Genomic DNA, 13,342 nt, shown 5'->3' on the forward strand with positions numbered 1-13,342 from the left:
CCTTGGCAGCCAGGAGAGGAAATGCTGTAGCTCCTGCAGGAGGCACCTGATGCCCTGGGGAGAAATACCTCTGTGTTTTCTTTACATATGGGGAGGGGTGGGCCACTTCTACAGACTCAGAAAAGTTTGAGGGGTCAAATTCTCCATAGGCATCTACCAAGGTGTCCTCATTCATGCATCAGGATCGTAGATTTTCCTGATATTGGCACAAAAGATCTGCCTCCACCAACATTCAACCATCTCAAGTGCAGCCATTCTGAATTCGGCTTTGGCTCACCTCCCACTGTGTGAGATGAAAGGCTCTGTAAGCTGCTAAAAAGCCCTGGCTCTCACATGTAGCTTGTTAATTGTCCCCACTTCTCATTATCTAGCTGAGGGGTCTCATTGCAGCTTCGTAACACCTACCTGTTTCCACGATCCTTAGAGTCCCACTCCCACCGCTCTGCACATTTCCAGTGCCTGTCATCACTCTGTGAGTGCATTTCCCCCACCAGCTCGTTCTTTCAAGACCCCACTGGTCCATGCTCCACCCCAGCCAGGCCAGGGGTGAGCCGGTCCCTAATCTCCATCTCACCACCTTCTTTCCTGGACCATTCTTGCTGTTGACTGTTGGGTTCTCCAGGAAGCAGACACCCAGACAGAGTTAGGAATACAAAGGGCCTACTGACCAGGAAAGGAAAAAGGATGAGGTTAGGTTGGATGGGGTCTATTCCCGCCAGTGGGGAGCCGGAGCCCTGGGACAAAGATTGTTGTTTAGAGAGGTCCTTCAGCAGAGAAGGCTAGGACCTGGTACCACCACCTGGGCTGAGGGTCAGTAGAGTAGGGCTGAGGAGAGAAAGGTGAGGCAGGCCGTGAAGGAACTGTTTGCTGCAGGTCATCATCCGGTCCCTTTCCTTAAAGAACATCAAATCCTTTCAAAGGGGAGCGGAGCAGCACATCTCTATGCCTGCTATAATCAAGTGTAATTCTATTTTACTCTAGTAACTTTAAAAAAAAAAAGATTTTATTCATTTATTTGAAGCAGGGGAGCACAAGCTGGGGGAGGGGCAGAGGGAGGAGAAGCAACTCCCCACTGAGCAGAGAGCCCGACGTGGGACTCAATCCCAGGACCCAGAGATCATGACCTGAGCCAAAGGCAGACGCTTAACTAACTGAGCCACCCAGCGCCCCTCCTCTCATAACTTCTAGTTACACTTGTGTTTTGTTTGTTTGTTTTTTGGCGGTGACCCTAGAGAGTACAGCCTGCATCTTTATCAGAGGATAATGAGTATTTTCAACACTAAATAGATAATGCCAGGACTTTGAAAGGCAAACTGTGTACCTTCTTCTGCCTTCTGTGTTGTAGTCATCTATCTCTTGTTTAAAAATGTGAAGTTCTTTACTAGTGAAATTAGACATTTCTTGATTGAAAACATTTTTTGAATTGTGGTAAGAACGCTTAATATGAGACCTAAGCTTCTAACACACTTCTAGGTGCAGAATAATTATTGTTGATCAAAGGTACAATGTTGTACAGATCTCTAGAGCTTATTCATCTTGCTTAACTGAAATATGCCCACTGATGAGTACCTCCTGAAGCCCCTGGCAACCATCCCACTGTTTGATCCTGTAAATCTATTTTCACCACCTTATCTAAGAGGAATCACACAATATGTATCTTTCTGTGACCAGCTTATTTCATTTAGTATAATGTCCTTGAGGTTCGTCCATGTTGTCCTAGATTGCAGAATTTCCTTGTTTAACAGGCTGAATAGTATTCCAATGTACGTATATGCCATATTTTCTTTATCCATTCACCTGTCAATGGACATCTGTTACTTCCACATATTGGCTACTGTGATTAATGTTGCCATGAACATGAGAGCACTAATATCTCTTTGAGATCCTCATTTCAATTTTTTTGGATAAATACCCTGATGTGAGATTGCTGGATGATATGATAGTTCTAGTTTTTCGTTTTTGAGCAACCTCCATATGGTTTTCCATAGTAGCTGCATCATTTTGCATTCCTGCAAACAATGTGTGAGGGTTCCAGTTTCTCCACATCCTCTCCAACAGTTGTCCTTTGATTTTTTTTCTTTTTTTTATGAGAGCCATTTGGTATCTCGTTGTGGTTTTGATTGGCATTTCCCTGATGATGAGTGATGGTCAACATTTTTTTCATATACCTATTTGCATGTTGCCTTTGGAGAAATGTGTATTCAAGTCCTTTGGCTATTTCTTAATCAGGTTATTAGCTCTCTCTACTACTGAGTTGTAGGAGGAGTTCCTATACATTTCAGAGAGTAACCCCTTATCAGATACATGGTTTGTGAACACTTCCTCCCATTCCTAGATGCTTTTTCATTTTGTTGTTCCTATTGCTGCGCAGAAGCTTTTCAGTCTGATGTAATCCCATTTGTAATTTTTGTTCTTGTTGCCCGTACTTTTGGTGTCCTCTCCATGAAACCATTGCCAAGACCAATGTCATGAAACTAACCCTGTGTTTTCTTCTAGGACTTTAACGATTGCAGGTCTTAACATTGAAATCTTTTATCTATTTTCGAGTTTATTTTTGTGTATGGCGTGAGGTGAGAGTTCAATTTCATTCTTGCAGGTAGATATCCAGTTGTCCCAACACTATATTAATCCAAGTATATTTCAACCCCCCACGACACAGACACATTCATTTCTTTTCACCACTTATTTCCCTTCCTGGTGTTCTCACCTCCAGCTGGGAGGATTTCCTTCTACTGGGAACACTCCTTTTAATGCAGCTCTGTTGGTGTTGAAATCTCTCAAGTTTTTGTTTTTCTGAAAATGTTTTTATTTTGCTTTCATTTTGGAGGATAATTTGCTAAGCGTAGAGTTCTAGGTTGGCACTTCTCTCAGCGCATAAAATGTCACTCTCCACACCTTCTTGCTTTCATCAGTTACATTGAAAGTAACGTGTCTATTGAAGACAATGTCTTGGGCGCCTGGGTGGCTCAGTTGGTTAAGCGACTGCCTTCGGCTCAGGTCATTCAAATAAATGAATAAAATCTTTTTTTTTTTAAAGTTACTAGAGTAAAATAGAATTACACTTGATTATAGCAGGCATAGAGATGTGCTGCTCCGCTCCCCTTTGAAAGGATTTGATGTTCTTTAAGGAAAGGGACCGGATGATGACCTGCAGCAAACAGGATCGTGGAGTCCTGGGATCGAGTCCCGCATCGGGCTCCCTGCTCGGTGGGGAGTCTGCTTCTCCCTCTGACCCTCCTCCCTCTCATGCTGTCTCTCGTTCTCTCTCTCTCAAATAAATAAAAAGTGAAGACAATGTCTTTTTCTCTGGGGTTTGGTAGCGTCGCCATGACGTTGCTAGTTGTGGTTCTCTTTGCATTTATCCTCCTTGGCATCCGGAGAGTTTATTGAATGTAAAGCTTTATGTCTTTTGGTTAATTTTGGAAAAGTCTTGGGCGCCTGGGTGGCTCAGTTGGTTAAGCGACTGCCTTCGGCTCAGGTCATGATCCTGGAGTCCCAGGATCGAGTCCCGCATTGGGCTCCCTGCTCAGCAGGGAGTCTGCTTCTCCCTCTGACCCTCCTCCCTCTCATGCTCTCTGTCTCTCATTCTCTCTGTCTCAAATAAATAAATAAAATCTTTAAAAAAAAATTTTTTTTTGGAAAAGTCTTGGTATTTCTTCCACCCCATTCTTTTCCCCTTTGCTTTCTGGGACTCCAAATACATGTATGTTACGTTTTTGCTGTGTCCTATTTCTCTTAGGTGCTTTTCTGGATTTTCCATCCTTTTCCTCTCCACACTTGTCTTCATGTTTTCTACAGGCCTATCGTGAGTTCCTAAATCTTATCTTCTGCTTTGTCCAATCTGCTTTTAAATTCATTTATGGGGTTCCTAATTCCAATTACTGTACCTTTCAGTTTTAGAATTTCCATTTGATTTTTTTTTTGTAATAGTAATTTCTTTGGTAAAATTCTCCAGCTGCACACTTATTGTCTTGAATATATTAATAGTTTAAAACCTAAAATCTCCAAGATCTGGATCACCTTTCTCCAATTTTCAATCACTTGGCATGTGTTGTCTTCCAGCACATCCAAGTTTTTATTCAATGCCAACACTGTGTATTGAAAATGGTAGCGGCTTTTTGGATGGTTCAGTTGTCCTTGTGAGGGAATTTGTTTCTCCCAGTAGATAAGACTGCTCTGTCTCTGCTGTCCCCTTACTCCTGGAGTGTTGTTCTTCAGTGGTTTCAACATGCTTATGAGTCCCTCCTCCTTTGAAGTCCCTAAACTCCAATTTCTGCCTCCCCAATATTGAGCTGCCTAGACTCTTCTTAGCCTCTTAGTTTCTTAGCTGCCGTTTTCTGCTTGGCTTTTTAGCATCTCTCCCTGCATAGCTTAGGAATCATCAAAGGCCTTGAGAGGTAAGTAGTGAATGTCAGCCTCACTTATGTTTCTTTTCTCCAAGATCTTGTGCCTTCAATCTTGGCCTCCTTCATAGCCCTTCACTCCAATTTTTGTATTCCCAGCCCTGTAAGTGCTGAAAGCTCTGAGCCTCTGCTTTCTGCTGCGCCTCATGCTACTTAAGCAGCAAACTCCGCAAGGTGGAAAGTGGCATGGAATGTCAGGTTTACTTGGATGCGTTTCCTTTCTTTCCAGGACCCTGGCCCTTTGAGCACATGCAGCCTATCTCTCCACTCACTGCCTTCAAACAGCGAGATTTTAGAGGTTTTGTTGCTGTCTGCAGGATGTTTAAACTGATAAAAATCACTCCGATAGCTGAAAATAGAAGTCCCTTTCCTTGCATTTCTAGTAATTGCTTAGCTGCTGTATTTATGGTTTGATGCACAGTCCCTTAACCCTACCCAGCAGTTTTAACTTTAAATCCCACTTTGCTTGAAATTGTCTTTTGTTTGCATTTTCCTCTACTTTTTATTTTCAGCTTTTGTCACTTTTGACTTTCATATAAATAACATATTGCTGGTTTTATTTTCAACCCGTCTGACCATCTGTCTTTTAAAAAGAGAATCTAGATTTGATGTAACAACTTACATCCTTTTATTTTTGTTTGGGAAGAACCTGGAAGTTCAGAAATAGGTGAGAATTATAACGTGGAAGACTAATGAAGAACACCTGGTTAGAAAGTCCAGCTTGAGGGGCGCCTGGGTGGCTCAGTCAGTTAAACGGCTGCCTTGGGCTCAGGTCATGGTCTCGGGGTCCTGGGATCGAGCCCCGCATTGGGCTCCCTGCTCAGTGCGGAGTCTGCTTCTCCCTCTCCCTCTGTTGCTCCCCCTGCTGTGCACTCTCGCTCAAGCACTCTCTCAAATAAATGAATACAATCTTTATTAAGAAAAAAGGAAAGGAAGACCAGCTTGAGATGCGTGACCAAATGGGCTTGTAAATACTTCACTCCTGATGTAGAATCACTTGCCTAACTACTTGCAGAGCTGGACAACCACAGGTCTTGTCCAGAGGGACAGCTTATACATAGACAACAGACTAGAACGTACTCCTCGGTAGGCCCGCAAATGTGAGAAAAAGCACTTAAGGCATTGAACCAAAAATGCAGATCCTTTCCAAATTAAATAAATCACCCTCCCCTCCCCTAAGAGGGGGATTAAAGAGAGGCCAGGAATGTCAAGAGTAGCACTAAGATCCCACAGAGAAATATGAGGTCGGGAGAAATAGCAATTACCCAAGTATTACTCATTCGTTGGTCCTTTTAACCCATTAGACTTAACCATGAAGCTACGGTCGGCCGTGGGTGTGGCGTCTCCCAAGGGAGGGGAAGCAGAGGTGGGACAGTTCTGGCCTCACCTTCATGCCTCTCCCTCACTGCAAACTACTGTTCCCTCACGTTTCTTCCTGCGACAAAGGGTTGGTTGTACAGTTTTAGTGAAGATTATAAATAGTGCCTACCCCCTCTAACCTTCTAAAGTACCCCTTCAGAGAGAAGACACAGCAAACACGTGGATTCAAAACATTCGTTTTATTAATGAACCTGTTTTGAAGGACATGGTTTGGGTGCTTCCTAACATTTGATCCTTGGGTTAGAGACATCTACCCACCAGGCACAGGCAGCACTGAACAAATGCAAACCTCCCCCTCCACAAGGACAGAAAGGCGATTGCACGGAAAGGGGCAATCCAGAATGTATCATCGCAGACAAATCCAGGCTGGATTCCAGAAAACACTAACCCAAGCATGCTCAGATCCTCTTCTCAAATCCACCAAGATCTGGCCTCTTCTCCTGTGCTGGGGAGGAAAGGCAATTCCCTGGTCACCACGTGACATGGGCAATGTGTCCTCCCTAACCATGTTTAGTGTTTGCTTTACTTTTTGCTGCTTTTCCTTATCGTAGAAAAAGTTTAAGGTATAAATTACATGTAATAAAGTGCATAGATTTTAGGTGTTGAGTTCAGTGAGTTTTGACAAATGTCTACACTCCTGTAACCTCCATCACACAAGGTGCTGATTTCCATTATCCAGAAAGTTTCCTTGGGCCCCTTTCAGCCAATCCCTCCCTTCCCCTACAGGAGCAAACCGTGTTCTGATTTCTAGCACTGTCAATCAGTCTGACCAGTTCTAGAGCTTCATAAAAAGCACGCTTACTTCTATGTTCTTGCTCCTTTCCCTCGACATTTTCAAGATCGATAACAATACATTGCATTTATCATAGTTCATTCCTATTTATTGCTGAGTGATATTCTATTGTATTAATATGCCATAACCTGCTTATCCATTTTCCTGCTATTGGACCTGTTTTCTTAATCTTTTGTCATTAAATAAAGCAACAATAAACATGCTTGTGTATCTTTTGTGGACATATATTTCTCCTGGGTGAATATCTAGTAGAATTGCCGAGTCCTAAGGCAGAAGTATCCCCAATTTAAAAAATTGGAAACTTGCCCAACCGATTTCCACATTGGATGCGTTATTTTAGACAGCAATGTGAGTCCTAGTTGCTCTACATTCTCATCATACTTGGTATTGTCAGGTTTTTTTAATCTTAGCCATTCTATCAGATGGGAAATGGTATCTTTTTGTGGTTTTAATTTGCATTCCTGGATGACTAGTGACTCTGAACAAGTTTTCATGTTCTTCTTGGCCACTTGTGTACCTTCTTTGTGATGATCTGTTCAACTCTCTTGCCCATTTGCTAAACTGGGTTTTCCATCTTATTTTTTATTTGCATTTTTCTATCTTCAGGGTAGGAGTCCTTTGTCAGGGCACAGAGAGATTATTTTCTTCGTGGCAGTCCAGGGCTTACCTGTTCATTTTGAAGAGCAGAAAAACTTCATTGTGGTAAAAGCCCACTGTGTTTTCTTCTGTGACTTGTGCTTTGTATCCCAAGAAAACTTTGCCCATTCCAAAGTGGTTTAGATATTTCTCTTTTCTTATAGAAGCTGAAGTGCTTATATTTAGACCTGTAACCTATTTTGGATTAGTTTTTGTATAAGGTGGACAGTAGTAGTCAACGTTCATTTCTTCCCACACAAATACCCAGTCACTGGTTACAGGCTGCCAAGACTTTCCTCATGCTGCCTTAGCAAATGCTGCTGAGAGCCAATGGACTGTGCATTTGTGGTTTCATTTGCAGATTCTATCTCCTTGATCTATTTCAGGGGCTGGCAACTTTTCTCTATAAAGGGCCTACAGTCAGTATCCTGGGGTTTGCAGGCCCATGGTCTCTGTTGCAACAACTCAACTCTGCCGGCGGATCATGAGAACAGCCAATCGGGGGTCAGGTCCAGTAGCAAGTGGGGGCAGTCCCAGAAGTCACCCACAGGTCTCTACTCCTGTTGGCTGACTCAACAAATTTAATTCTCCCACATGCACCGATCTGCTTCAGAATGGTTTTGAGCAGTATTCAGCAGTCTTTGTCAACTAACATTTCTATTGTTCGACTGGCTACCAAACATTCCATGCAGCTAGTCTCCATTCGATGTGCTACTCTGACATTAAACTGTCAAATTCTAAGGAAAAAAATACCAAAAGGCTTTGACTAGGAGTGTACTATAGTAACAGCTAATATCAAGTGCATGTGTACAGTCAAGCATTATTCTGTTGTATATTTAAACGCGTTACACTTAATCTTTACAACTCCGTCACTCTAGGCATCCTTGGAAGAAACCAGTTCACTTCTGTGCACTTGTGCGTGTGTAAAACGATAGCAGTCTTCTTGCACATAAAATCGCTGTGAAGTAAAGTGAATGCACATAAGCACTGAGAACAGAGCCCGGCATAGAGTAAGAACTCCGTTTTATGTGAACAAGAAGAGAATCCTACAGGAAAATCAAAACCAAAGCAAACCAAGTGCCTCACCTAAGGCAGTGTGCAGCACTGCGGGCGTGGGGGTCCTCGCCTTTGACGCCTGCACAACAGATCGGGGGGGGGATCACTGCAAGGGCAGCACTGTGTCACCTGTTTTGGGGTAAGTACTGAGTAGCTGGTCGAGATGGTGAGGACAAAGGAAGCCAGCTTATGCTGAATGCTGAAAATTAGTGACTGAAAAGGGATGAACATGGATGGGACAGGGATCCAGAGAGGAAAGTGCATCAAGGTAAAGAACGAACACGGGGTGTGCGAGGAGTCAAGCAAAGCAACTCAAGTCTGCCACTGGAGCGCAAAAGCAGCCAACCCCAGCATATGCACACACGGGCAGAGCTGCTTGTGAACCCACGTGGTGGGCCCAACGGGCACATGGGACGCAGCAGACCTTGGAGCCATCTGATCGGAGAGAAGGTGCTTGAGTTTTCAGGAGGCAGCAGTTCTAAGTAAAACAGCAGGCTCAAAGCCAGGATTAGAAAGGTTAGCCTGTGACATTATGGGGCTGAGAAGTGAGCGAAGGGTTAACACTAACATTTATTAAGCACTTACCACAGGCAAGAACTATTCTATCTACTATTAGGCTTGTACATTTGTTCCTATCAAGTCCCATGTGGCAGGAAAAACGGCTGAGACAAAGAGAAGTTAGCCCCCATGAGAGGGTGAAGTGGGACGTGACCATGAGCCCCTGGCCCCGGAGCCCTGCTCTCGGTCGTCCAGTGAGAGGGCTGCAGAGCCCGGTGTGCAGGCAGGTGCCTGGACCAGCACAGAGGGCCCCGGTGACCGGCGGGCTCTGGGGAGCAGGAGCTACACTTGTTGATGTGAACAGGTGGAAGGAGCGCAAAAACTGAGCAGCTGTGAAGCAGCGCCATATGTGAAACACCATTCTGGAACACCTGAGAAATCCTACCACCCAAGAGTTACTGGTAGGGCCGGAGGCCAAGAAATGCAGATTGGAGAAGCGCAACCACGGAGCAGGTGAGAAGCTCGAGGAGCAGATAAACCATCGGAAGACAAGAGCTAGTGGCAGTTCTCGAGAGGAGCACCTGTGTGTCGGACACGGACGGTTCCGGGTGCTCGGATGACAGCTGTGGGCACGACAAGTCCCTGACCCAGGGACGGCATACCCTGAACTCGGGATCTGGTAGACAGCCTGAGAGCTTGTATCAGGAAGCCCTGATCCCTAGAAATCAATGTGCTGTAGCAGCAATGTCTACAACAGCCAAACTGTGGAAAGAGCCCAGATGTCCATCGACAGATGAATGGATAAAGAAGTGGTGTGTACACACACACACGCGCGCGCACAATGACACCTAAGAACTAGAGGAGAAGATTATGCTAAGCGAAATAAGTCAGTCAGAGAAAGACCAGTATCAGATGATTTCACTCATACGTGGAATCTAAGAAAGAAAACAGAGGAACAAAGGGGAAGAGAAGGAAAAATAAGACAAAATCAGACAAACCGTAAGAGACTCTTAACTCTAGGAAACAAACAGCGTTGCTGGAGGGGAGGTGGGTGGGGGGCTGGGGTAACTGGGTCACGGGCAGTAAGGAGGGCACTTGATGTAATGAGCACTGGGTGTCGTATGCTGATGAATCACTGACCTCTACTTCTGAAACTAATAATACACTATGTTAATGAAATTGAGTTTAAATAAAAAATTAAAAAGTTAAAAAAAAAAAAAAAGGATCAATGGTGCCCCCACACACCTTGTCTGATTAAAGCCCAAGCAAGGTACAAGAGAAGATTTCTAGAAACAAGGAATCAGGCTTTATTTTAGTTGTAGTTATTTTTAATACAGGTACTGTATTGTAGACATCGATTAGTCTCGCAATTCAGTATGGCCAATACACAGAAACTAAAGTAGAGGCTAAATGAGAGTGTACTTTTACTCCTGGCCCTTGGGCTGGCACCCGCAACAGACTTTCTTCTTTCCATCCTCGTGTCCTTTCCCTGCCACGTAAGATGAGCTAAACAAAACACTACTCCAAAGAAAAACCTCAAGTGCTCGGATGTCAGCAGTAGGGGGGTGACACAAGATGCTGTGTTACCTTGGGTGGGATGGAGAAGCCAACCAAATCCAAACTGCATGGAGGCAGCGGCGTGGCAGCCCTGGAGCCAAGCCCCGACGGTGGCCAGCGAGACTCTCCACCGGGCAGGATAAGAGCATGCTAGCCGTCAGCGGTCCCCAAGGCCCTGTGTCACGGAGTCCGCATCCTTGAGACACGTGAAAGGAGCCCTGTCCTCTGGCGGCGCTGGGTTCCAGAGGACAACGCACGAGGACAGTCTCTTCTGAGGAGCTCACAACAAAGGTTCCTGAGGAGGTGCGCAAAGGCCAAGTGGGGCACCTGCCGTCCGTCCCAGGGCGTGCCGCTGACTCCACTGGCCTCGAGTGCTGGGTCTGCCGCGGGAAGCCCCACACAGGATTTCGACACCATTTACAATGGAAAAGTAAATGAGAAATAAGGCATTAAACATTTGATTCTTTTATTTCCATATGCAATGTAATGTTTAGGCACGCTGCTTGGGATGCTAGTTCTAAAAAAATCGTTGGCCATTATTCAGAATATCCTTTTGGTTTTAAATACTGGTCAGGACAAACAAATGATGTAAAAATACGTGAACAGTTTTCTATTACAGAAATGAAAACCTGATCTGCATCTAAAAGTGCAAGGTGAAGAAATTTAACCCTTTCCCCAGACGATATGGCAATATACGATATATTGCTTCAGCTGTTTGAGAAGGCTGTGATGTACTTTTATATTGACATAGAAAATTATAAATTACATTGAATTAGTATCCATAATCACTATATATATATACACAAACCAGTTCTAAAAAAAACACACTGGCTTAGAATTTATGCGTGGAAACCTCACAAGGTACAGGAGAACAATCCCAATGCGTAGGTGCCAGGTTCTGATTTCTAGCTGGAAACACTAGCCTGCAAAACGAACGCGCTCTGATCCACCTGCAGCGCGAGCACTCTTCCACTGGCCTGCCTGATACAGTTTAGGTTTGTTAAATATGCAAACTGCTCAGAAATGGTCACTGGTGATGCTTGTTAACAAGGTAAATTTGGGTGAATGGGTTAAAAGGCAGAGGAACTACCAAAACAAACAAACAAAAAAAACAAAAACGAGAAACAAAGTAACTCAAACCACAAGCCACGTACACCCCAAACAGTCTAGTGTCTCACCTGTAGGAGGAACCATTTCAAGCAAACGAGACTTCAACAGAACATATGGCTTTACAGTAACATCAATTTATCAACTAAGTTGTAGCAATAAATACTTAATCTCTACCAATAGACTTACATTTTTTGATCCGTTTAAAACAATACAGAAAACAGTTACCAATCAAAACCTGGTTATAAAAAGAACACCAAATATTTCTTATTCAAAATCACGTTTGTAAGTTAGAACAACCAAAATAACACTTAAGAGGGCATTTCAACCCTACAACTCCTTGCCAGCCTGGAAGAGAAATGAATTCAGAATTTTGTACAAGGTGAAAAATGTATGAAAACTGCCTAATACTTTGGTCACACTAATAATTGTCAAATAGTTATGTTTCAAATACAATAGATCTGTGTATTCACTTTTATAAAACTATTCTTACAGCCATTTTAACTATAGCATTACTACTATTATTACATGGGTGGCACGATCTTATTTCACAGGCTACCCATTATTTAGAACAATACAATATAAACATACGCAAAAATTCTTGGTATTTGTCAATGTGCAATATTTTTACACTTCTGGATTTCTCTGTACAATGTCTTAGAATCTAGAATATAAAGGTTGCTGGTCCTGATCCTTTGCAGAGTGAGTGCAGCAGTGACGGCCTGGCGGGCTCCAGGTGAAGTCTCCAGAGGCCCCGAGCGGTGGCGGCCTGCGGTCCTCAGTCAGCAGCAAGCAGGGGTCACTCATCATACGGGGCCGTTGACGGATGTGTCGCCTGGCAGGCTTGGCTGGTCAGTCCTGCGGAGGAAGAGACACACATCTGAGGCACTTAAAGCAGAAACAAACGTGGTTTAGCTCCCCGAGGGCGGGGACGTTAATTTTTATACTGTTATGCAACATCTAACATGAAGCCCGACACTTAGGAGCTACTTCAGGGAATGCTTCACAAACCCATTTATGGAAAACTCCAGGAAATCCAACAGGTTCTAAGCTTCACCTTAGCCGTGGCCAACAGGCATTTAGCAAGGGCTGCAGCAGAGCCGAGCTCCAAGAAACCATCCCACCTCAGCTTCTTAGAAGCACAGGCGGAGACTAGGGCAGTGGTTTTTACTGTTGCTCCCAGACCCGTCACGAGCCACATGCTCATTTCCTCCTTCAAACAGCTTTTTATTTGTTCCATATATTGGAATCCACATAAAATTTCACTTGAAAAGCAGGATTCTTCTACTGAAAGAGGAAAAAAAAAAAAAAAAAAAGGCTTGTAAACAAGACCAACTCTTGAAACCAGGTGTGCACTTTAACAAATGTGCTCCCGCCAGGCAAGTGTTAGGGCTGAAGTTGGGAGCACAGAAGAGAGAATGCTAGGGGCGGCTGGGGGGGGGCTCAGTCGGTTAAGCCTCTGACTCTTGGTTTTGGCCAGGTCATGATCTCAGGGTCGTGAGATTGAGCCCCGGCAGGAGCCAGCTTAAGATTCTCTTTCCCGGGGTGCCTGGGTGGCTCAGTTGTTAAGCGTCTGCCTTCGGCTCAGGTCATGATCCCAGAGTCCTGTGATCGAGCCCTGCATCGGGCTCCCTGCTCGGCAGGAAGCCTGCTTCTCCCTCTCCAGCTCCCCCTGCTTCTGTTTCCTCTCTCGCTGTGTCTCTCGCTGTCAAATAAATAAATAAAATCTTTAAAAAAAAAAAAAAAAAAGATTCTCTCCCCCTCTCCCTCCACCCCCACGTGTGCCCTCCCTTCCCTCTCGAAAGAGAAGAGGGAATGCTAGATGAACAGTATGGTGGCAGATACACAAATTCGACCTTCCTGCTTCAACACAGGACAGTAGAGTCTTGGCGGCGTTTTCCAGAATTTACAA

At 44.3% G+C, this 13,342-nt stretch overlaps 1 protein-coding gene across 6 annotated transcripts in view; it reads right to left on the reverse strand.

The window, feature by feature from the left end:
• Nucleotides 1-10,073: 10,073 nt before the first annotated feature.
• PPP6R3 (protein phosphatase 6 regulatory subunit 3) overlaps nucleotides 10,074-13,342 on the reverse strand; it is a 94,343-nt gene continuing 91,074 nt past the window's right edge. For all 6 annotated transcript variants that reach the window (XM_044919469.1, XM_021685587.2, XM_021685586.1 and 3 more), the window contains one exon: nucleotides 10,074-12,288. In XM_044919469.1, the coding sequence (XP_044775404.1) occupies nucleotides 12,237-12,288 (52 nt within the window). In that variant the 3' untranslated portion in view covers nucleotides 10,074-12,236. The remainder of the gene's footprint in view (nucleotides 12,289-13,342) is intronic.

The sequence above is a fragment of the Neomonachus schauinslandi genome, chromosome 11 (assembly GCF_002201575.2).
Source record: "Neomonachus schauinslandi chromosome 11, ASM220157v2, whole genome shotgun sequence".
NCBI classification, from domain to species: Eukaryota; Metazoa; Chordata; class Mammalia; order Carnivora; family Phocidae; genus Neomonachus; species Neomonachus schauinslandi.